The sequence below is a fragment of the Mycteria americana genome, chromosome 4 (genome assembly GCF_035582795.1).
Source record: "Mycteria americana isolate JAX WOST 10 ecotype Jacksonville Zoo and Gardens chromosome 4, USCA_MyAme_1.0, whole genome shotgun sequence".
NCBI lineage: Eukaryota > Metazoa > Chordata > Aves > Ciconiiformes > Ciconiidae > Mycteria > Mycteria americana.
Window position 1 is genome coordinate 49,204,623 of NC_134368.1, and position 25,578 is coordinate 49,230,200.

The 25,578-nt window shown below is 36.3% G+C and overlaps 1 protein-coding gene across 1 annotated transcript; it reads right to left on the reverse strand.

The window, feature by feature from the left end:
- Positions 1-1,655: 1,655 nt before the first annotated feature.
- On the reverse strand, positions 1,656-16,120 carry GUCY1A1 (guanylate cyclase 1 soluble subunit alpha 1). The gene is made up of 8 exons (XM_075499257.1): positions 15,747-16,120; positions 12,729-12,790; positions 11,056-11,114; positions 9,281-9,990; positions 7,292-7,777; positions 6,526-6,669; positions 4,193-4,347; positions 1,656-1,857 (listed from the first exon to the last, which is right to left on the reverse strand). The coding sequence occupies exons 1-8, from the start codon at positions 15,993-15,995 to the stop codon at positions 1,656-1,658; spliced, it is 2,067 nt and encodes a 688-aa protein (XP_075355372.1). The 5' UTR covers positions 15,996-16,120.
- Between the last annotated feature and the right edge of the window lie 9,458 nt (positions 16,121-25,578).

A 25,578-nucleotide genomic window follows, 5' to 3' on the forward strand; every position in this document is an offset into this window, starting at 1 on the left:
GAGACCTCAAGCAATAGCAGGATTCAATGTTTCAAGTTTTGTTCAAATGTTGCTTACAGGAAATCGGAATTAAAATATGCTTTTAAAATGTTCTTAGTGCTAGTCCTTTATAAGGATTTTTCTCAAGGCTCTGATGGTACATGTTCTGTATGAGTTTCTACTGCAAAACAATAGGATAAAACAGTATATCGAGCTTCAGAATGAACCAGGCAAGTTCAGAAAATGAACAGAATGGCACTGTAGTCTAATGTAATTGCTCCCTGTAAATATGCAGAGAGCAAAAGCTGATTCAGTGGCAAGTAGCTTGAAGAAAAACTTTTATGGCTCGATATGCCAAAACCCAAGAGTTTAAGAGGTTAGAATAATAACTAATAATATTTGATACTACTGGAAATATTTGTGTGTGTGTAAGCAGTGCAATTCTCCAGCCTGCAGTTGGGACCAAACTGTGTGGCACGGAGAAATTTCTGTGCAGACAGATCTGCTAGTTAGAGAGGCAGAATCCTAAACTCAGGACTTGTAAATAACTCTATTCTGCCAGTTCTAGAGGCAGACCCTTGAGAGTTCTCCACTCATGCTCCACCATCCACAATAAAAAAGCTTGTACTGTAGTAATATTAATACTTCGTATATGTGTTCATATGTTTTAAAGCAATTCTGTTCACCTGTAGATTCCCCTGGCAATATTTCAATAACATGTCATACCCACATTGCTGTCCTTGAATAAGGATCATAGCTTTAAACTGGTGTGCTTTGTTCCATTTTATACAGTCTGACTGGAATTTCCTTTCTAAGCAAACACTCCAAAGCATGTTTTATTACACTTCTTTTAAAACATTTCAAATTTAAATGACAACAAAAAGAAAACATTTATTGCTCTAATACATAACAGCAAGTGGATATTACTTTTTGTAAAGTATTTTAAAAACCCCAAGAACTAAAATATTGGTTGATGATTACAGAGACTTTAGTGTGTGATTATACAGTATTTTAATCTATATTCATTTTATACACAAAATAAAGTTCATGAACCAGTAAGCAGCAAACTCTGCTATGTATATGTGTATTAGCTACAATTAGCAGCCTGATCCAGAAGATGCTGAGCACCCTCAACACATTGACTCCAGTCAGTGTTAGAAGATGATCAGCAACTTCTAGGATGGGGCTCAAATGATGCACTGGAAGGAGTATGTGATAGCAATGACAGTATTTTAATGGATATTTTCTTATGGAACCCCTAAGAAAATATATTTTAATAGTCATGGATAAGCACCAGCTCACAACACTGCATGTGGCTGCATCACTTGCACGTTACATTTCCTGACACACTGCATGTACAATACATCTAGAATTCTCAGCACAGAGAGAACAGAGAGAGTTGTTACGTAGCACTTACAAATTACCACAGGGAAAATGTAGTTTTGAGTAGCATTTTCAACAGTGAAGTTGCAACATTATCTTAGTGACTATGTTCCTTATGCAAAGGAAAAATAAAAAGTAGTCAGTGACATACTTCCTGAAATTTTAATACCAGCTTTCAGGTGTTAACAATCTAAAGTGCTTTCATGTTTCATACATTTTTAAAAATTTTCAATTTATACAAAAAAAAATCAAAATATTTATAAATTTATTCTATACACTTGTGAATGTACAATTTAGTCTGCTCCTGTTTCCTCACCCAAAAAATTGGCATTGCCATCTCCCAAATCTCTCTTTTGAAACCAAGTCTGTGAGTTTGTTCCTTGAATATAAGCATCCAGAAAATAGCAAATTCCAGGGATATCACTGGGAAAATTTGGTGGAAGCTCTTCTCTTGAGCGGGGTGTGAACACAAAACCTGGATATTCCTTTAACAACCTAGAACAAAAATGAATCATCTTGATTAAAAATGGATCAGTCACTAATTGTTACTACAAGTGCAGACATTCAATAATTCTTCATGTACAGCACGGCAGAATGTAGCAGGGCAGAATCTATTTTAATATTTATGTTATTTACTGAAAATATTAAAAAAATACTGTTTATTTGGTAACCTTGATAACCTATTAACTTGTGCACCAGTGCAAACAGGAGTATTGCCTCTTTTTTTTGTCTTGTCAATGTTTTGCAGGTAGGTGCTATGTTTGTTGTAAATATTTTCAAAAATGATTTAGTACTGAAAGGCTAAATTTGAAAACTGAAAGCCAGTTTCAGGTTTGCACATGAAACTGGCACCATAATTAATGTTTCAGCTAATGAAATACTGAAAAGCTTATTAACTAAACTATTGAGATCCTCTTACCAATTCTAATAATTTTGCTTTGTCACACATGCGTCCACTAAACCCAGTGGTCTTCTATATCTGAAACACAGATTGCTAATCTGTAGGGATAAATACTGATGACTGGTATCTAAGCTTCCAAGCAATTATTTCAATATACAGGAGTTATAGTGCAAGATGCCATAACGTTATCAATATGTGTTTAGAATTTGTGTATGAATCAAAAAGAAAAAAACTCTAAACAAAAAGGAGGTTAACACATCATTCACTCAGGGAAAAAACCAAACATACCACAATAATAATAACAGTTTACCCTTTAACCAAATTGCCTATTTTCTAGGCACTCAGAGAATTAATTATCTTTTTTTTTCCAACAGTATACTCTTTTCAAATATTCTCTTGAGATGAATACACAGCCATGCAGAAACCTACTTATGCCACAAGTTATAGGCAGGTCTTGTGTGGACGAAGTGTCTAATGGTTTTAAGAAAAGACTGTAGTCAGTATCATTCAAAATGATTTTCCATATGGATATGGGAAAAAAAGATCACTGCTGGCCAGCACTGTTCTTCTGACATACGTAAGCACTGGCGATGCTAATGCTATCTCTATATTTTTTTAGAGTGTACGATCGAAAAGGTAACTTACTGTTTGCCCTAATGCCTGTGCTACTTTTATCTACATCACCTATACGAGATAATCTAAAGCTTGGCACCCTGTAAGTCACATAGCACATGCTGCAGGGGATGTCAGGATCCTGTGCCAAATTCTCTGTCTCACGTTGGACACAGAACCTTGCCACAAGACATTATCAGATACAGGGCAGTGGGTACAAGCTGAGTAGGAACAACTGACTGTCCAGGCTACAGTGAGGGTAGCAGAGTTCCTTAAAAGGAAAAAATAATTTATATCCATATTTCTGGTTATTTTACCCAGCCAGCCGTATCACTTTCTACTAGAAGATTCACTCTCTACAGTGTATTCTTATAAAACTCTTGGCCACTCTGGAAGAAACAATAGTTTCTATCAGCTCAGTGGCACAAAATTCAGCCCTGGACCTCAAGTCCAGATGTAGACTGTTCTTACCATCAAATTCAAAACAGTTTCCTATTATTTTGCCTGGCACCTATAAGACACTATTACTTGGCCATGAACATGTTGCAAGGTGATTTTTAAACAGATAATAATTTAAGTACAATTAAACAGCTAATACATAGAGAGTATTAGGTTTGGAGGACAAAGGAAAGATGCTGTATTTCCCATGGGAGAGCCTGCTAGCTGTCTGCATAATCACGTAGTACACATTACTAAAAGTGTCTGATTTAAGTGGATAAAAAGTACAGCCTAAGTTCCATACTAAAAGGTTTAAATTGAGTTGGGATCAAGACCTGTATAAACTAAACACTGGCATGGTTGATTCATTGCAACCTATTAATTCATCTTCCCTCAGCAAAAGAGAATGAAGGTGTGTAGGGTGATGTTTAACAATTTAGGTTGTTATTTTGTTAGGTTGTTATTAGGTTGTATATTCAGTTAGGTTGTTATTTTCAAGGGCACCTGCAGCCAGTTTGGCATCCAGTTCACACTGAAAGCCACATTGCTCAAAGGGGAGCCAACTACATGAGGGAAGAAAAAAAAAAAGAGGCATACAGCTGCAGGGTAACAAGCAAAATTGGCCCAGACAGTCCATTTATTTTAAATGTAACATCTGAAAAATAAATATCAGCTGTTCTGTTTCACCCTTTTTCTTGCTGCTGCTGGTTGCATTCTGACTAAAAAATAACCATGGTGCATTCATGAGCAGTCAGATAAAAAGAGAAAAAGGAAAATAAACAGCAGTACTTCAGAGGGGAAAAAACAAAGAACAGGAAGATAATGAACTATTACAGTAACTACTTCAGGTGGACATTTTACAGATAGGAAGCACTGTACCTGTAAGTTGTTGGGCTGACATTTATTTTCCTAGGTATACTGCAAGACTCAAACTTATTGGCAAGGGTGACATTATTTCCAAAAAGGCAATATCGAGGCATTTTAACCCCAACAACTCCAGCAAAGACAGATCCAGAATGAAGGCCAATACGCATCTTTAAATAAAAGACAGAAAACAGCATTATTAGGTAAAATAAAATGGTTAAAGTCAGTTTTATAAATTCTTCCTCTATTATAAAAAAAGAAATAATGACCTACTAATATAAATTGAGTTAGTACAGTCTCCTTAAAATGTCTGTTTTCTGGTCATCACTGCCCATGGAGAGGAAACTAGCTGAAGTTTACCTTGCTTTGCATTTATAGTAAGTAACCCTTCATCTGATATGACTGTGATAACAGTGGCCTCTGTGGCAGTAAATTGATCTAGAAACATCAGCAGGAGTTACTGTGACACTTGGATACGTTCCTGGGAGGAATTACATGACACAATGTTGTTAGGCTGGTGACAGTTAATGAATGGTACTTGCTTTGCTGTCAAGGTCAGAAGACAACTCTTAGGGAATAGCAAAGACAATATGTATATGCTGTAGTTCCAGCTGAACTCTGTTGACAAGGTTGCACATCGAGCAAATCCCAATGCCAGAGTACAGAATTTCGATAATTAATCAAACTATACAGCAGCTGCAATATTTTGATACCTCTTCTTTGTAACTCATACTCAGTTTTGAGTTTTGCTTAGCTGGTGCTGCTTTCTATGTTTCTTTTTTTTTTTTCCTTTTTTTTTTTGAGATGTGTTCTTTTTCTTATGTGCCTTATACACATGTAGACATGTTTTCTTCAGAATAGCACTCTGAGACAGTAATGGCATGATGTTGGGAAGCTTGCGTATCTACTAGGTGTGCTACTCTTTACATATCAACAGAATATTGTATCATTATGAAGAAGTCACAGTTTCTAATTTTGAGTGGAAAAGCAGAAAAGCTTGCAACAAAAGCAAAATCCACCCACACAGCAAAGATGGCTGAAATTTGTACATCGATATACAAGTCTGATTTAAAGTAAGCTGTTTGCAGTCGCGCCTTTTTCTTTGACAATTGATATATAAAATGACAGTAGACTGTGTGACATATTTGTTGCTTTGCAAAACAGCCAATGCTTTCATGACGCATTTCATTAAATCAGATGCATGCTATCATTAAAAATAGAAAGATTCAGTTTTCTTCTAAGAAGTTTGTAGTAGGTACTTATACAATACAATTTTTTTCTCCCTATTTTAAAATTACTTTTTCAAATGTAACAGCATTCCTCATTCAAAATTATAGAGGTAGCATTTGCGTGGAAATTATAAACATGTTATAATATTGTCAAGATGTTTCCAGATTTTTTAAGCATAATTTAATTTGATATTGTGAAATACAAAAAGTACGACATTTATTTATAATATAGTACTGCTGTTCTCTGTGATAAATGTGGAGCATATAACCCTCTTAATAACCATATTCTTTGTCTTGGAATACAAATATTCCTTAATCTAAAATCAAAGAAGCCTGCAGTTTTGTAAAGGAACAAATGAACAGATAAATGTTATAAATGAGCAAATGAAAGACATAATGAACTGAGGCACCTGTATTAAAAATAATAGGACCCCATTCCAGGGCATTTGAACTTAGTAGAAGGTCCACATCATTTGTCATGCACACAGGCCTTTCTCTTTTTTTCGCAGTGAGAGGTAAATCTACATGAAAAGTTCAGTACATGTGTAAATCCTCACTGAAAGGAAGCCATAAATATAACTACCACCGAGTCTAACAGTTGCATTAACACCATTATCTTATGGTAGTGGTTCAGTATCTGACTGTAAAACAAGAACAGCAACAGAATCCTTTAAAGGTGTGTGGATTACTGCAAGCAGAACATGTTTTTGATGATTCATATTTATACCTGTTACCTCAAAAGAGTTAGATGTTCTCATTGGCTCTAATTTTGAGAGAGGATTAGTCTCCTCATTAGAAAACAGTAACAGAGTATTCCATGCCACTGACAAATTTATTGCTACTGAGACAAAAACTGCAGCATGTCAGTGTGCACCTGTTGATTTCACTGCATTTAAGTCTTTTGGGTTGATTTTCAGATCTCTGTTTCATCTTTACCTCTCCACAAAACTCTTATTCATAGAACTAAAAAGGTCAGCCTCTCCAGCCATACACACTTGATTCCCCAACTTGTCTGAATTAATGCAATGATGTGAAATTTCCTTGAGACAAAAACCCAAAAGCAACTAAACAAACAAAAATGCCCACTTTAACCATATAAAATACAATAAAATATATGACCTTGATAGGCTCTCCATGGGGAGACACCACCTCATCTGACAGCTCCATCATCTTCAGGGCCATCAATGCTATTTGAACAGCATGTGTTTCACTTTCTTTGTGTAAACCTCCAGCGACACAGTAGGCATCTCCAATAGTCTCAACCTAAAACAGGCATATTTGTTCCTTACTGTTAAGACGGTTTGACATATAAAAGAGTAGTCGTGACTTCACTAAGAATTGTACCTACATATTGACTGAATCTTACTTGTCCTGCTAAATTATTTAAGTCCTGGGCAAATCCTGCAGTATCATTCAAAAGGAAAAATTGCACAACTTGTATTTATTGCTGGGCATGATGCTAAAATACTTGTCCTTGTTCATCTGCTGTCAGGCACTCGTAGCTACCTTAAACACCTATTTACTCCAGATTCACAGCACTGTTATTGAAATTAATTTTCAAAATTAACTCTTAAGTTTTAATGGGTTTCTCTCTTGGCTGCATGAACAGCTGATCCTGTTGATTTTTTTGTTTGTTTGTTTGTTTTGTGATTTATCTTAATATGTCATTCTTATAATGAAGGTTTAGGGCAAATGAAGGTTATAATGAAGGTTATCATTCATAACATATATATATATCATTCATATCATATATAGTAAAGTTTATCATTCTTATAATGAAGGTTTAGGGCAAAATAATTTTTGGACTTCTATTATCTTCTGTCCCATTTAGTCTTCATTTCCTTTCCTGCCCCAGAACCCCACAGAAATGCAATAAATTGTGTACCTTGTAGACATCTAGCTCTCCACACTGGTAATCAAAGCGAGTATAAAGCTCATTGAGCATGGTGATAACCTGCATAGGTGAGCATTGGGAACAGATGGCAGTGAATCCAACAATGTCAGAGAAAAGCATTGTGACATTATTAAATTTCTTGGCTTGCACAACTTGTCCCTGCCACAGCTGCTGAGCAACCTCTCCAGGAAAAATTGAAAACAGAAGATCTACGGTCTTCTTCTTTTCTTCTTCAAGTGCTTGATGGGCCTGCTCAAGGGTTGCTTTTAGCTTTCCTAACCTCTTCTTCAGTCCATCCTGAGCTCTGGCCTGCTCTCCTATCAGAACAACATCTCTCAATGCATTGTGAATGGGAATATCTGAGAGGTACAATCCACGTCCTGTAAAATCTTCTAGTCTATCCACACAAGGAGATCCCAAGAATAGGATGGCACTGGATTCAAAAATATAGATCATTTGGCCTTTAAGATCCATTACCTGAAACAGTTAAAGAAACAAGAATTCATGCAAAAATGCATGGCAATGGTTTAGAAGCAAGAAGTTTTAGAGGAAATACATTTTGCTGAAACGTAGGAAAACCAGACTGGTCCATAGTCCTTACATTTTCATTTAGTTACTTAAGAGAAAACATGGAGTGCTAAATCATAGAGCCATCAAATAAGTTTATTTTGCTTGAGCCTTCTGGTACAAAAGTTAGACCACAACTTAAGGATAAACACCTAATTCTGTTTGAGTATCAGTATCAGTTTTAGCTTAGGAAGAAAAGAAAAACAAAACCAAGAATTTTGTGCATTTTCATCTATTGATAAAATGTTACTGACTATAGTGGCCTATGAATTTCTGCTAACAACTCTAGTGTTTAGTTTATGCACCACTTTCTTGGTAAGATAAAGTGAGAAAGTCTCCTTCAATTTTATCATAGGATGTTCAGTACTCACTGCAATTTAAAATTAAAGGCATAAATGGCAGAAATATCCCATTTTAATGATCTAAAAAAGCAAAATATTTTGTATGAAGTGTTTTTATGTCCCTTCTGTATTCAGTTGTGTAATGTGCAAAGGTGCTGCTTTGAAAGACCATTTTTTGAAGAAAAACTTGCTAATAGACATTTGCATATTTAAGTACATGCAAAAGCAAAGCAAAGTCTATTACCACTTATAATCATTAAACTGTTGCCTAGTGCAGAAATGGATCTGAGACAAAGTAGCTAATCAGTGCTACATTTTTTCCCACTTCATTAATAACTGGATGAAACCTTTATTACCGTGCTTCATTTAAGTTCTTGGAGTGTTGAGTCTGAACTGGTAATTCATCCTGGAGTGCCTCAGGTGTATATAAGCTGGAATTCAGCTAGGGCCAGTGATGAATAAAAGCAGTCATTGAATATTCAATGTTTTTTACTGTGCCAGGTCATTTGCCACAGACCCAGCTTCAGCAAAGACAGTAAGTAATCCCATCAGCTGAAACTAAGTGGGACCTTTGGCAATTGCATCTGATGAAAATATCAGAATATCAAAGATACCAAAATACAAAAGATACCAAAGGCTGAATGAGCACAGGAAATGTCTACTTCTTTCCCCAAATCCTAGAGCTGTTGTTTCCAGACGATTGAGAGGCACTTTGGAAAGCTTTCCCTGCCACTGTCTTTGTGTTGGAGATGCCCTTATTCTCAGCAGCATGGCATGTCATTGGCTTTATCTCAATTTACTGAGTTTATCTCAATATTTCAAATTTTTTTTTAATAAAATCAAGTTAACAGTCAGATTTTACTTGTGTAAAAGTCCTAAAGCAGAGTTTTGACTGAATATTGGCTTCAGAATCTGAATTACATTAGAGTGCCCTCAATAAATCATTATTATTCAGCTGTATTAGATGTTGAGAGGCAGACAATGCAAAGTGCACCATGTTGTGTGGCTATTTTAACTCTAGCTGAAGAAAACAATTTCCTCACAGAAGTAATGGTTATAAAAAGTCTCTTACCATGGATGATTTCATATCAGTATTATCCCATCTTCTGACTCGTACAGTAAACTGCATATTTAGCATTGTCATTATTCCACTAAAAGTGCAGCTTACTTTGGGGGTAAGAATTTCAAAATACTCTTCAAAATTGGGCTTAGCTTGAAATTCTCTCCTGGTCAAAAGTCTTCTTATCCCATTTCCAATTTGAAGAACTGACATATCCTTGTCAAACATAAAATGAAATGGGAAAGTCTTACAGAACATAGAGGCAGGAATCACAAGTGAAGATTGTGGTTTACATGGAGATAAGGAAGGTTTTGCACTTTTGACTTGTATAGAGTACAGCAAATAAGGCTGATTAGCAAACTCAGTGCAGTCATTATGGAAACAAGGAGGCATGAGCATCACTTCCACCTCAGTTTCGTACAAAATATGAGCTGCTGCTTTAATAATACCAGATAGAATAAGACTCGTGATTTTCTTAGGAAAGAAATAATACACATTTAAGAAGTCCTGATCTTTCTCCAGGCATAATATGGAGGCGTCTTCAAGTCTGTCCTTTTTTCCTGCTTCTTGGCTGTGGCCACTCTGCTTCAGCAGAGTAGTGAAACTGTTCAAGAAGTCCTTAAGGGTTCCTCCAATAACCCCTAATATGTGTTCATCCTCTTCGTAGCATATTTTGAATAGCTCTTCACCAAGAGATTCCCGTAGAGACTCCACAGGAACACCTGCATGGAACGACATTTTAGTCAGAACTGCACTCATTACGCTGAATCTCAGGCTAACCTCCACTTTTCTCATGTGAGGCCAAATCAAATTAGCAATACCCTTCCCTGATCCAGCACTGACACCTGAGGGCCCTTTCATTTAGGAGTCCTGCTGTAACCAAGGACATGCTCGTGTTCCCTGGAAAACAGGGAGACAATAGGTTGTAGTTTGGAAAGATCCAAGACTCAGTGTTCTTTGTAGAGATGTAGACAGAATGAATGCACGTTTTGGCACAGGATTTAACCCAGTTCCCTTAGCTTGATATAAAGAAATAAGAATTAAAAACTTAAAATAAGAATAAAAAGTAAAAATAAAATAGGATCTGTGCATACATGGAGATATAAGTCCTACGCCTGGTCCAATAAATTAAATGACCCTAGGAATATTCCAGGGCACTGAGGCCAATTGGCACAGAACAGCTCACACCTTTGCTAGTAAATTTGTTTTAACAGGATAGCTGCATGCAGACTGACTGTTGAGAACGTTCCAACTCCCCAACCGTTACCGGGGATCATTTGGAAAAGTGTTATCTGTCACAGGCCAACTGTGTGCCAGGACCAGCTTAACAATTTAAGTGTACAGAAGACCATGTTTCAGTTGCTGGTAATGTCAATTTAGCATTACAGATGTAGCCAGAGAGTTCCATACTGCAAATTACAGCAGTTCTCTTCCAACAGACTACAGTCCTTCAGAAGATGAAAAGGATCTAACAGTTTTTCATGAGTATAAAACTGAACTTATTACTGAATGTATGTTACAACTCCCTCTAGATGTTGGATCTTAGGGGTGGATGATTCTGTGACAGCTCAGACTTGAGAAACTCATCTCTTTAGCTCAAATTTTGACACTCAGAACTGTTAGTTACAGTTTAGGCTCTGTGTTGTCAGCATCACTGCAGCCCTTACATGGAGGAAATTATTTATTAGTAACAAGACTAATTTACATATACTTATATTATTTTATATATATAACATATAATCTATATATTTTTAATATATATCTATTATTAAACCAGCTTACATTACCTGCTGCATTAGCATGATCACTGATTATTTTTTCAAAATCTTCTCTTTCCCCAGGTTTTCTGTAAAGATCATAAAAATATAAATAAAACCCCTGAAAAATCAATATAAACATGGCAAAACAGTACGAAACAGAAGTTACCTACCCTGTCTTTAATGAGTGCAGAACAAGTTTTGCTGATCAAATAGACAGTTTTTCATTAATTCAAAATAGGATCTTGGTAGGATCTTAGATTATCCTGTGCATTTGTGATAAATTAAAGTTTTAGTGGTCTGAGCTCAGATTATGGGTTGAGGCCAAATGCTATAGACTGTCATTGATTAAAAACGCTTAGGTTGCAACAGTCCTGTTTTTTGCTTAGTTTGGGTTTTTTGCTTGAACCCAGAACTATATTTCATAACGTATTGTAAAATATGATTGGAATTTATATTCAAGCATTTATTGGAAATACATTGCATTAAATTCAAAAGATAAGGTATTTCTGTTTTAAGAGGAAATACCAATAACAACTATTAACTTCAAAATTACTTGTTCATTGGTAGTAATGCTGACTCTGTAACACAAAACTGCAGCCCTCTGAGTTCTCTGAGGACAATAAATGTCAACCTGAATGTCAGACCCAAAATGATGAGAAGGACATGTAGCTTAGATTAACCTCCATATAAGCAATAAGCTTTTGATACATGGTGTCTGAATTTCTTCACTTGAAATATCTTAGATATATTTATATGCAAAAGCAATACAGATATTTAGATCTGTTTTACATTTGCATTATTACATCATGCAGAATAGAATAATAATTTTTTGTTTCAAACTAGTACTCCAGGAAGCAACACATAATTAAAGATAGGGAAAATATTCATATCAATAAGCCAGTCAGCGATTGCAATGCATATCCGACTAGCTATCTGAAAATATCAAGTATAATTTAAAAGATACATTGTAATTATCTATTCTTATCAAGGTGAGCAACAGCGTTGTTTCCAACTTCATTGCTTTTCTCCACTTTTGAAAGGAGATTTAAACTGAGGGGCTTAGTTTTTCAGATGCATTCAATAAATTGAATGCTCAATGTATAATGAGACACTAAGAAATTCTCACTCCCTACAAAGCTTAAATGATTAATATTGGATTAGTACTAAGGAGTGCTGAAAATCAAGCTGAGTTCCTCAGAAACAGAAACCAGAAGCCAAGTGAGCCCAATGAAAACATGTATGTCAGTATCTGTAGCGTATGATTGTTCACTGTATCAGAAGCCAAATTTTTTTGTGTGATACTAATCGTTTGCATTTAAAATTCTTTTCCTGGGATCTTAGAAACACTGGGCTAGATCCATGTACAACCATATCTACCTTTCCCTCTATGCCTGAGTAGTCTCTGAGTTCCTCCAAAACATGTACTCATTTTAAGCAAAGCCCTTGCCTGTTTCCCTGCACAAATGGCTAAATTTGCCCATTAAGTCAACTTTGTGAGTGATTTAAATATTTGTGAATATTTTAAAAGAAACTAAATCATTATTAACTTACATTACATGAAATGTTACACACCAATTTGACAAGATAATTGAAAACAGATTCCAGAAGTCCTGATTCCCAGTCACCACCCCACTCCTTATGAACTGTCTGCAAAACATTTTTGCTGTGAAGTTAGTTGCAAACCCATTACACATAGATACCTGGTTTCTTTTATTCTGTGTTTTGCAAGTGTTCTCTGAAGTGCAAGATTTAGCCTTTCAAACTGGGGAAGAAAAAAAGGTATGTTGATTAAAATGTCATTGCTGAAAATTTAATCATAAGAATAACATTTTTATAAAGAGAAGAATTACTTCGCTGTACTTGGGACTAACATCTTTTTTCAAGATGGTATAGTTATTAGAAACAGCATGTCATTTCTGTGTTTGGGGTTTAGTTTATGTTGATGTCTTCAGCTCCAGTACTACTATAATTAAGCCCCTTAGCTCATGTGAGCCAGTGGCTGTGCATTTTAAATATAGTGATGTGCTTTACCTCCAAGTTGTCAGATGGCAATAAAGACAGTGCTGCCAAGAAATAAGTATAACTAACCCAAATTTCTACTATTACACCCCCCCCAAAAAAACCCACCCTACCATGGATGCAAAATGTAGAAAGAAATCTTTCAAGTTTAAAATATTATCCTAACAGAAAAAGCCAGTTATATTCTGCATATCCCAGAGCAAAACAGTTAAAAGTGTCTCTTCTACCTAGTAACTTTTCTTGGAATATTAAGAGTTACTTTCTTTTTCAGGGCAATTTTCAGAAGTGTCAAGATTGAAATTGCAAAAGGTAACAGCGTTTCAAATGCAGCTATAAAAGATCAATATAGCATTCTGTGCTTCAGATTACCTTCTTTTCTGTTTTCAAGACTATAGCATTTCAAGACAATGTTAGAACCATTTATTTTATATTTGTAGAAAAAGAAGAATTTTGGCTATGTATGCTGCAAACCCAAATATCCTCCAGATGAAAATCTAGTCACTGTAGATAACCTTTGTAAAAGGATTCCATGATAAAAGACCCTTTTAGAGTATCATGAAGATTTACCTTAATTTACCTCAATCCCATGATTCCATATCCTTTCTGTAGTTCCTAATTGGAACAGATACAACACTTTCCAAACATGCATATTTCAAATTGTTGGGGCCAGTGAAGCTGTCTTATGTATGTAGTCTGTGATCATTTGAAACCCAAACTTCCCATAAAGACAGGGTCATAGAATAGTACTATGCTGCCATGATAGAATTTGGCTGTGAGGCTTGCTGTGGTCTGGCTTTTCTTTGGTTCTCATTTGCTGAAGAAACTAGCGTTTTCTACTGCATCTTTTACTTTTTGTATTTTCAAAAGAAAGTTTGCACACCTGAAGAAAACAGCATGTGACAGAAAGGCAATATATTCTGGACACTTTTTCCAAGCAAAAATCTGAATTGAATAACTGTTCTACCAGGTATATGAACAAAATGTAAATTACATCTGTGTATAAACTGGTACAGTAAGTGGAATGCCATCCAATTAATTACTTATCTCCGAACAATGGTCTCTCAATTTCTGTAAACACCCAAAGAAGCAAATAAAACAATCACCCAGACTACATTATATCTCAAATTTAATCAAAAGTTATTCTGGATGCACTATGTCCTGGACTTCCATGCACAACTCACTGTTTTCATGAGGAGTTCATGAATCAGTCGGGGTCATGATGCGGCCCCCTGTTGTGGAGTTTCCAGTTGGAAAGAAGATGATGTTAAGTCACTAATGGTTAAGTAAGGCCCTATAAAGTATCTAAGCAATGAAAAATATGTTTTTAAACAAGCAAAACCCTTCTATGGAGAAGCGGGATTGGGAAGATGCTTAGGTCTTGACCTCAAATCAGCATGAGAACAGACTACTACACTTGGACAACGTTCCAATGAATATGACTTGAATAACTGTAAATAGCAGTGACAATAATCTTGAACTTCAGTAGCTCCTGGGGTACATGGTCATAATGCCCTTGACTTTACCAGGCTTTTGTCCCAGCTGATGAACTAGCCTATCATGATTATATATAATAGGCTGCTGTGTACCTTTATACCAGTCTTTAAAGATAAAAAACCCCAGCTATTTCATTAAAAATCCCACCAACAACTATACACTAGAAAAGCAATACAGCACTCATGACACCAGAGAAAGGGTGCTTTGCCAGTTCATTCTTGAGTTAAAAGTCCTTTTCTTTATACGTTTAAAGATCAGTTTAAAGGGATTAATTTCTTCTGTGTAAGTGCAGCAGAGGTAAAAAGGGGTCTATCAAAAATTGATTATGTAGAGTTTTAGCGAAAGGGTAATAGATGAAGAGTTGTGAAAACAGATCTGCAAATAGATTTAACAGAACTCCAGCACTTTTAGTAAGGTACACTGAATGTCCAAGTAATAGAATTGTAATTAATTGAGTATACAGAGTTGGCCATTTGCCATTTGTAGTCCCAATATATACCAGTCAGTTCCTTCACACTTTCCACAGAATTTGAGGCAAGTCCAAGTGTTGAATGTTATGGAGCTGCATTTTTCATGTTCTTTTTACAGAGACAAACCATAGTATTCATCTCCACTCAAGCAAACCACTGTGCGTGCACTGTAGCCGTTTTCAGTTGAGTTGAGCAGAGACATAAGAATACCTTTGTGGTAAACACAGACAGAATGTTTTTAAAAATAGTATGGCAGGAGATTAGCATCACAGCAGATGAAAACGCTATTTTAATTTTTTTGTGATAATGCCTAAGGTACTTAGCAGTATGGATTCAGTTAGATGAATTGATGAGGTGACCACAGAATTTACATAATTAGGTAACAAGGCAGAGTTTAACTAATTGTAACTCTATGTAAAAAAATTGCTACAGAATACATGGATTTAAAAGGAACAATTAAAATGATCAGCGGAAGGCTGCAAATACAAGGCAAAAATATAGGGAAATACACTGGAAGGGATGGTGTTTACAAAACTGATTTTGGCAAAATTGTATCCAGATGGAATGGAAGAGGATGCAATGAGGATTTAAACTATGCAGAACTAGATAAGAATACAAACTTTGAAGTCAAAACAACTTTCTAAAGCCTTACATCTAAAGACTGGCATAAAATGCTTTTCTAATATTTATAGTTAAATGCTATTAAAGTATTATTATTATGCAGTATCTATTTACCTCAGGAAAGATTAGTTTGCAGATGCTTTCAGTTAATGTGTGCAGGTACACTCTACTTCTGCTCGTTTTCCTTTGTGGAAGGTTTCCTTGAGCATCTTTTTCATGGACTTCTTTGCAGATGGGCAAAGCTGCTCTAGAGCTGTTTTCTGTGCAGTCCTTGTCATGTTCCTCAGTAATGTGACTTTGAGTCAGTAAGGAGAAAGGACATTCCCCTGTGATCTTCAAGTCTTTCAGTTTTGTACAGAACATACTGTACGAAGTCTCTCTCTTGAGATTAAGAGTACTTGGCTTTGTGTTTAATAGTTCTCTTCTGTTTACTAACAAGAGCAGAAGATGCCAGAATAGTAGATAAGGCAACCACTGTGGAAGATCATTGGTAGCTATAAATCACTACAGGAACAAATATGTGCCCCTACAAAACAAGAAGAAAGAAAAAAAAATTAAAAACATTTATTTCTCTTCTAAATTCCTGTGACGTGCCAGTTTTAACATATGGGCATTAAAATAATGGCTTTTCTAGGACCTTGCTCAGGAAAGCACTTAAGCTCATGTACCATTTTAAGTATGTAATCCCTACTGACTTCAGTGCTTCAGGTAATTAAAGTTGTGTGCATCGTTAAGTTCTTGGCTGAATTGGGGCTCTAGTGATTAAGGCAGAGGAGTTCTTTTATCTGATATATCTTTGGTCACATTGATGGATGAGGTTTCTGAAAGAGTGAAGAGCAGAATTCTAATGAGAAAACCTTTTTAATTCTTCATAAGCAGCTATTAAAAACTACCTGATATGGCACAATGAAACGATTTGTTATGGATACTTAAATCTCAATTTACTCGATGCCCAAGATATCCTTTTTGTAATAGAAAAATGTATGACTAAAGTTAGTACTTGCACTTCTGGAACAGCAAACCACCCAAAACCAAGGGTCAGCGCCTTGTGTAAAAGCCACTGACTGGTGACAACTAACATCATGGGAATTTGACATCATAACTGAAGTTGCTTGGAAACACCAAGGGATTTTTATGCTTTTGAAGATGATATCTTTCAGACAACGCATTAAAAAAAAAGGCTGAACTTTTCATTTTAATAATTGTTCCCTGTTTGTTACATTTATTTCAGTTAGACTTAATCTGAAAAAGGCTCTTCCCTTAAGGGCTTCATTTTCTGTTGACTGTATCTCATCGAATCAGATCCTGTCATCCTCATATAATACTCTAACAAGGTAATCCTTGAGAGCTTTTGGCGACTGGAAGCAGCTGAAGTATTACATTTGTCTCTCTGGAGATACAGTACAATAGCTATCTCTTTCGGAAGCTCTATGGCTTTAATCAGCCTGTGCACCACACTGCTTATTTCTGCCCCTGAGACACCCAAAGGGCTTTTAGGGTCACACAGCAACTGTACGAGGGCTAAAAATAACTAATTCCCCGATACAGGTTATCAGCTGCTTCTTTTGAAACAGCTGGAATAAATGGCACAGCAGAGGAGTGCTGCAGAGCCAGCACAAGTGGCACAGATAGGAGAAACAAGCGGAAGCTACTTCGGTTGGACCTGCTGCTGAAAAACAATATTTGGCAGAAAAGGCTCTTTTAAAGTATGCGGTAATACTGATGGTGTCAGGCCAGCTTCTAGGGGCCATCTATCAAAATTATTAATTTTATTTTAAGTATTATTTTAAGAATCAATAAACACAATGCTAAGAACAAGAGGCTGAAGAATGTTTACATAACATTCTGTATTTCTGATTTCTGTTTTTACATAGAAACTCATTTTTTTCTACTGCATGGATATCAGTAATGCTTTATTTTTTTATTGCTGAATACTGTTGTGTAGCAAATGAGGCAGTGAAAAATTTCAAGCAAGAACCACTCTCTCAATACATAAATATACATAATACTTTTCTTTATAATGTAAGCATTGTTATATATATGTAAAAGTATTTTTATTCAGGAGCCATTATATAACCTTGTATTACTTTACTAAAAAAGAAAAGCAGAAAAGAACCACCTTTTCTGTAGTTAGGCTGATCTGTGTACTCAAATGAACTGTTAAGGAAAACAGTAACATAAATATATACGTACACCATTGTCAAAGGATAAAAAAATCTATGACTTTGATGGATCTTACATATATACACATGTGCTTTGCTGAATTTGGGCCTTAATTTTCAAGATAAATCTTGAATTTATAAAATAATACTACTAAAACTTTTTAAATCAAGTATACCAGCATTTTGGAAGAAAAAACATTCTGAAATATATTTTTGTGAAAAAATGTATAATAAAACATTTTAAACATCTCCCAGTGAATGTAATACTGCATTTATGTGCTGCTATTTAAAAAAAAAAGTTTCTTTCTCTGTGAGGAATGTAAGATTGAATTAATAGTTAAATTAGATACCAACAAATATTTACTGCATTTACATTAAACTAAGAACAAAGGAAGTGAATGACCTTCAGAAATTACCAACAGTTTTGATGGTTTTTTTTTTCCTGCTGGTGAAGCTATTTCTCTCTTTCTAGAAGACAATAATCTGGAATTACTTGGGGGTTCACTTCCATGCTAGCACATTGCATTTTAATTAAATTACATTTGATGTGGCAGGAAAAGTATCCAGGCAAGTAGAATCAGCTCTGTGAAGGAAGTGATGCCATTATTTTACACATGGAAAACCTGAAGTCTCCAGAAGCTGCCAAGTGAGAAGGTGAGGTCCCAGAAGATGGTCATGGGCCAGAACTTATTCGGGGCAAAATGGGCACTGATGTGAAGGTCCCTGAGTCGACAAAGCTGCTGGACATGCAGCTACTGTGTCTGCGGCTTCGTTCTGCGATGCAGCCTGCCATCCTTTGTGCTGCAGGACACCCACATTCAACCTCTTCCTGCCCTGGTGGGGACTGGAATCTGTGCCTTGCTCTGAACATGACCTCGGGCTCCTGCCAGTTGCTATTTATGACAAAATCATCACTGATTTGCAAGAAAGTGGAGATCCATTATGTTTCTAGTAATAATACTTTTGTATAAAACCAGTATCATTAATGTACAGATCTTTAAATTCCAAATAATGATGACACAGTTCCTAAAGAAAGCTTCCTGCAGAACTACTTTCTAAGTATCCTGAAGTTCTTGTTTTCCCAGAAACAAATAGGATGGTCCTTTGGTAACATATATCCCAGTTCAAAACCAATATCAACTTAATAGACATAACAATTTTCAAGCAGTGACCAATTCAAGACTCTTCCTGACCTCTGCAATGACAAGACCCCCTAAATCACATCTTTGAAGGAACAAAGTGGAAAACCTAATTCCATGACACTTCAGAGGACTCAAATACTGAAAAAACCCATGCACATACTAGCTCTTCCTTTATTAAAACATCAAGTTTGCATCTGGTATCCTAAGTGCATCTTGCAATTAATATAACTAAAATTCAGGAAAAAAGTCTATTGTGCTATAGGAAAACCTGTCTCACTCAAATAGTAATTAGACAATGGTTTTAAAGGTCAGACAGGAAAAAGATAATGAATCACCAGTGTAGAGTTTACAGAAGGAATTTCAGAAGTATAATGGACCTTAAAAAGGTATGAGAAAGATGGTGGCACCCATCACAGGTTAAGCCAAACATTTGCAGATGTGTTTCAAGAATGAGGAACACCAGCCCTCCCATTGTTCACAATGTTTAAAGACATTTTCTGACCATAACAAAAAAATAAGAAACATAAGGAAACATGTGAAAAGTTTCTGGTTTTAATTTGCCTCCAAACATGCTTTGAGAGAGCTCATCCTAGGGGAGCAGCAACGTTTAATGTGAATTCTCCGTCTCTGCCATATTAATTGCTGTCATATTTACCTTAGGAAGCAAATTGAAAATTAAAATTAAATAATCTGCTGTGAGATCAAACTACAAGCAACCAACTTATTCAGTGTCTGGCTCAATGCAACATGGCACTGTGCCACTCACAAAAATGAAGATGACTTTACATAGTACAGTCATAGCAGCAGAATAACTTAACAGTGCTCAAAACACTTTGTGCAAACATTTCATTGTATATTTACATCTACACTTGTCTTACAGCCAAAATGCCTTCCTGTATGCTTATTTGTACTAGTTGCTTCTGAATATTTTCCTCTAGTAAAACATTTCCTTGACAGTGCCGTGAAATACAGCGCAATGAATCAATCATACAGTAAAACCCCCTAATATTAACACAGCCATTTATAAGAATTAAGCAATACCACTTGTTAACAGTAGCTAAAGGTGGTTTATAATCTTAGTTTACGGACATGGGACAAAAATTAGAAGCAACATTAAATACTTTTTTCTTATTACAAGCAGAGTCCTTTGCTCAGAGTAGGACAGAATATGGTATTATGCTATAAGGTAACTTTTTTATTTTTGATCCTACATATCACTTTGTTAGGTGAACTGCTGCATACTGAGCAAGAATTTAAAAAAATGGTTTGTTTTGCAGCAGTCAGAAGATAGCACTGACTGGATCTAACCTTCTCCAGCACCAGAGTGATTGCAGCACTTGCAGGAGCTCAGTGTGGTCTGGGAGCCATTGCCAGAACAGAAGCAGCTGTTAACTTCTATCTTGCCTTTATGTAAGACCAAGGCTTGCAATTCCCACTCAGCTCTAATCTCTGTGGGAGTCAGAAATCACTGCCTTTTGCCCCTTGCCCGTCAGCAGGCCTCTGCACAGAGCAAGGCAGGAACTGTTATTTTTACGCACAGGCAAAACACAATCAGCTTCTAGCAAGACAGGTTAGTACCCATCACCCTATCAGTAACAGCTCATTGTGGATTCAGCTGTTGTGCCTGTCAGCAGACAAACACAGGGAAAATAACTAAATCCTGTCATTTCGTCTTATTAATCTGAAGTGCAATATCTGCACTTTACTTTTTCTACTTCAAGTGTTGTGTGTAGCAACAGAATCAAAGCCCTGGTGATTTGTCCGTGTCCAAGGATTTTAAAGAGGCTTCTAAAATACTTGGAGAAAATTGCCTATGTCTCCATCAATATATAAGTTAATATTTTAAGAAGTCAAAGTAAGCATTTATTAGTCTTATTAAATCCTGTACAAATAAGTAAGTTTTCTTCAGCTGCTTCATTGTTAACTTAAACACATTCAGAGTGCACACACCTTCAAAGCATTAATTTGTTTGGGTATTGCTCCTTTGGAGAGCACAAGATGTAAGTAACTGGAGGAGATAGGCAAATCTGTTTACAAATTTCTAAGTGGTAGTGAGTCATACCTAATAGAAAACTGCCAATTGTTGACTTAGGTAGAGGACATCTTGGAAAAGACGTGTCCTTGTGAGGAGGAGTGAGGTGTTTTCCTGCATCTCCCCAGTCAGAGACTAACCCGTCAACTGAAATTTGAGGATGCCTCATTTACCCCTTCCCAGTAATTTGGTCCTGTTGTTAACACAGTAAATACATTTGCTAACCTACCTGGGGATAACTGTGTCATTACACAAGAATAATTTGAAAACTGTATCGTGTGTGACTTGCATATTAGGTAAAGTGCACAGTAGGGATAGGATTCCTAAATCTGCAGCAGCAACACAAATATAATTAAAATCTTAAGCAGACCAAATTGCGTAGAGAATATAACTCTATAAAAAGAAAATTGCAAAGGCAAGGAGTTGAGCTGTAGGAAATCCCAAATATAGGTGACCATTCAATCCTAAATCATTACCACCCTTGTGTAGATACGGGCTTTACTTACACTCCAAGGATACTACAAAGTAGTACCTTTTTTTCCAGCAAGATTCTAGGCTCTTCCACGGCACAGATTTTTGCTACTTGAGCAAAGGCAATAACTGATGAAAAGGTTGTTATCCTCTCTGTAGATCAGGATGGGACATGGTATTGGACACTGGTCTTCACAATAATTTACTGGTACCCAAGAAATTACTAGATTCAGCAATCTCAAATTCCACTCTAGCTCTCAAAAAGAATATGCTTTGTCAGGCATTAACTTTTCTGCTTGTCTCCCCAAACTTCCACCCTTCTTTCTGACAAGTCAAGCCTAGTTCTCATCTGTCTGTACCCCAGAGGCCTTTAGAGTAGTCTTACCATTTTTTTCTCCAAAGCGCTAATTGCCACTTTGTGCTGTGCAAGCCCAGTTCGTGTCCTTACTGTCAGATGTAGCTCTGTTCGGGGCTATTTCTAAGAGAAGTATACTCAAAACTTTTCTGTAAGTCACAGCATACGTTTTATAGTAAGGAAATACCACAGCACACCACAGCACTTACTGAACTACCTAGTGGAATTGCAGTCATTACCAAGCTAAGTACAAGGTAGTAAAGTGGCTATGATAAAATAATGGAAGTCATAGCAATCAATTATTATTTTAACATTTCAAACATTTTAGTAAATCCAAATTCAGTGTTGTAACTCGTCCCAGTAAGTGTCCTATATGACTGCTTAGGGCAAGCTGAAAATCTAGACCTTGCTTACAAGAAAGACTTTCTCCCCACATAATGTGGAATTTCCTCACCTTTCTTCCTTTTTTTCTTTATGAAGTGCTTTAAGAAACAGAGAAACACAATCAAGTGTTTCATCTGTGCTCCAAGTCAAATGGATTGTGATCTGTGTTGCTGCAACATTAGACAGCTACCAAGCCAGGAGATGAAGAAAATAATTAACTTTGTTTTCTGGGAAGAAAATAAGTTATCTCCTTTTCCATCTTGTCCCTATTGTAATCAGCAGAAAATAAGTTTCACGGAATACATAAGTAAACTTCAAAGCTGCTAATATGTCTCATTTTAAGGTCATCATGAGACAGACATTTCTGCTGCTTTAGAATATTAGCATTTGTGTAATTACACCAAGCTCTATACCTTGATATAGAAACCAGTGTTCCTGAAGACAGGGAAAACCCCTAAAGTATCACTGAATTTCTGATACTGATTTTGTGACTGACTCATTTCCCTCAAATGGTCTGAAGCAGATCCCTGAATCCAAATATAGCCCAGACTCCAGATGTGAAAATTATATTGCAGCCACATCTCTGGTTTCAGTTAAAGGCACAGGGGGAACCCTAATTACTGCACCCATGTTTTGGCATGTAGCTAAAGGAAGGACTGATTGCCAAATGTTGCTTATAAAATATATATTTGTCATTTTAAGTATCACATGTACTTTCATAGGGTAAATATTTTTCCTATGCTAGAACCAAATAACAGGGAGGCATGCTGAGAAGATAGCGTGGGAAAAATATTCTCTTCCTGTGAGTCAAAGCCTATCTGTGAAAACACTCCGTAGCAAGCCCAGCAGGCAGCCTCACAGCACCTGATTCTCTGCTTCCCCCTGCCCGTGCTCAGGCAGAAACAGCAGCCCTTGGTTGTGGCACATCCTCACACCCTCACCCCTGGTCCAAAGCATGGCTTGTACCACCAGCTAAGCAGCTTATGATGGAGACGCTACCCCTGAAAACCCCAGCCTCCTCACACTGTGGGAGCTCTTCAGGTTGACTGCTCACAGGCATTTTTCCTGAGGCAGAGCTAAAAATATCTCACAAACACTAGAAACAACCTGCCGTATGTAACCTCCACACATTATTTACGTTGATTTTTCCTTTGAGAAATTCTGATATTGAACTGACAGAACTGATGATACCTCAAGTGATTCGGGTACCCAGATGAGGAAGCAATTGAAACAGAGGAGGTGCTGCAGTGAGGACAAGCAAAACCAAAACCAATCTAAAGAGTCTGGAAACTATTCTCACACTTTAAAGGAACATATTTTAAATATAACATTTAATCTGCATTTGCAGTCCGTGAAAGTACAATACTTTCATGAAAATCGTAAGAGGAAAGCTAAGAAATAAATTTATATCTTCACAACTCCTTCTTTTCAAGAATTAAAACCGGTCCTGAGGACATGCGGTTTTCATGACAGTTAGCAGGAGTTAAACATAAAGATCAAAGTCTTGCTAGAAGCCAATGGAATGTAAATTAAAATCCACAAAAGGAGAAGGGCTGCGGTTCTAGAATATGAAGTAATCGTCAATTGTTGTGCTTACTGATTCTTTCCAAATACTGACTTACAGTTGAATCTCCCAAACTTACCAATGTGTATAACTTTACTCATCTAAGTAGACCTCTAACTTTGAATGTCTGCAAAATCTGTTTTTTATTTTGTTCATACATCAAAAATACTTTTAGGAGCAAAGAAAGTAAAAAATAATTGTAATTTTTCTGTAATAAGAGAGAAATCTAGTAACTTTTTATCTCATAGGGCTGGAATCTTTAGCTAGTATTCATGACTAAGCCAGGATTGCTGCATCTTCTATAATAAATGAAACAATAAACTATTTAAAAATTCCAAATTTCTAATGCATGAAGTAACTTCTTATTTGAGAACCATGGTCTGGATTAACTGTGAAGCATCTTCAGAGATCATAAAATAATTCTCCTACTTTTTCAAAGACACTTATCTTGCCGAGACTTGTACATGCATGTATTCATCTAATTGAAGTTGAATGTGGGTAACTTTATGCAACTGACACACAGCTTTGCATAAATACCATTATTTTTATTGTTTTCCCAAAGATACCGGAGCATTGTAGAGCAATATAAAATATTGATTGTAGCGTCTTATGACAGTGCATATGGTTAAATATTCCCTTTGTGTTCACAGCTTTAAATTATAATGAACAGCAACTTCTCCCTTAAATAATGGAGTACTAAAAGTTTCTCTGAACTCTATAGATCTCAGAACAGTTTGAAAACTAGGTCTGTAGAAAGCGAAGTGTTTCATTAGTGGATTTCAGTTGCAGAGTTTTCTCACTGAATATTTGCCAGCTGCAACTTCTGTTTACAAAATCTGTCTACGAAATCATTTTCACACTGAAAATCACTGACGACTACCTGGAATAAATATTATTCCAGGCCAACTCACGCCAACTCCCATTGAAGTCAGTATCAGGTTTCTGGACATAGCAGGAATAGGATTAAACCTAACAGTTCTGTGACTGTTGTCACAGAAATACTGATTTGCATGGTTTCTTATTTTTGAAGCAAAATACGGCTTTGCCTTTTTTTCACTTTGGGTTTTAGCAGGTAGGTGTGCAGATGTGATGGTTAACACAGAACTGAGGTCACTTGAGATTCTGGAAAAGTTAAATACTATGCATGGGAAGCTAATAACAGGAACTTCTAATTAGTGAAAATGGTTTATCCTGCAGCAGCGAGGTCATGTCCTTGTAATTTTTCTGGTAGGGAAAAAAATATATTGATTGAAGAGGTGTATTCAACCAGAATAGATGGTTTAAGAGGTGTTTTCACAGCCATCATGCAGCTACTGATTCTGCTTTATCTAGAGCCCATGGCAAAGAAAGCAGCTCTGAAGAAGAGAAATCAGCTACTTTCCCAATTGTTCTCTTCCATGGTATCAGCAGGGCAGGACCAGCAGGCACCTTCCTTTTTGATTAAATGCTTACAGATGGTTTCTGCTATAAAACATGTTTAAAAGAAATGAAATTGCTGATTTGGCCATGTGCGCTGTAAATTAGTACCTTCGTTTTTTATTTCGCTGATTGGCCTATTCACAGCCCATCCCTTTCAAAATCTGCTATTTTAAAAAAGATATGAGTACAGAAAAGCAGGGGATCTTACCTTTGTAAACCACAGCTCCAAAGGCTATCAGCACATCTTGTGAAACTGAATGCTCTAGGAATACATTACAACACCAATTTCCCTGTTGAGCATATCACTTAGTTGCTTTCTAATACTCCTCTGGAAAATGCAGCAGATATGCATTTAAAGCAGAGAAAGCTAGGTAAATATGGTAAATATGGTAATTTATATTGTCTTTAAAAAGACAG

Excerpts from the sequence above, each read along its gene's own strand:
- GUCY1A1 (XM_075499257.1), bottom strand. The coding sequence starts at position 15,995 with ATGTTCTGTACAAAACTGAAAGACTTGAAGATCACAGGGGAATGTCCT. Across the intron at positions 11,115-12,728 it reads CACAGAATAAAAGAAACCAG|AAAACCTGGGGAAAGAGAAG; the intron begins GTATCTATGTGT and ends TGATCTTTACAG. Across the intron at positions 1,858-4,192 it reads GTCAGCCCAACAACTTACAG|GTTGTTAAAGGAATATCCAG; the intron begins GTACAGTGCTTC and ends TTTTTGTTCTAG.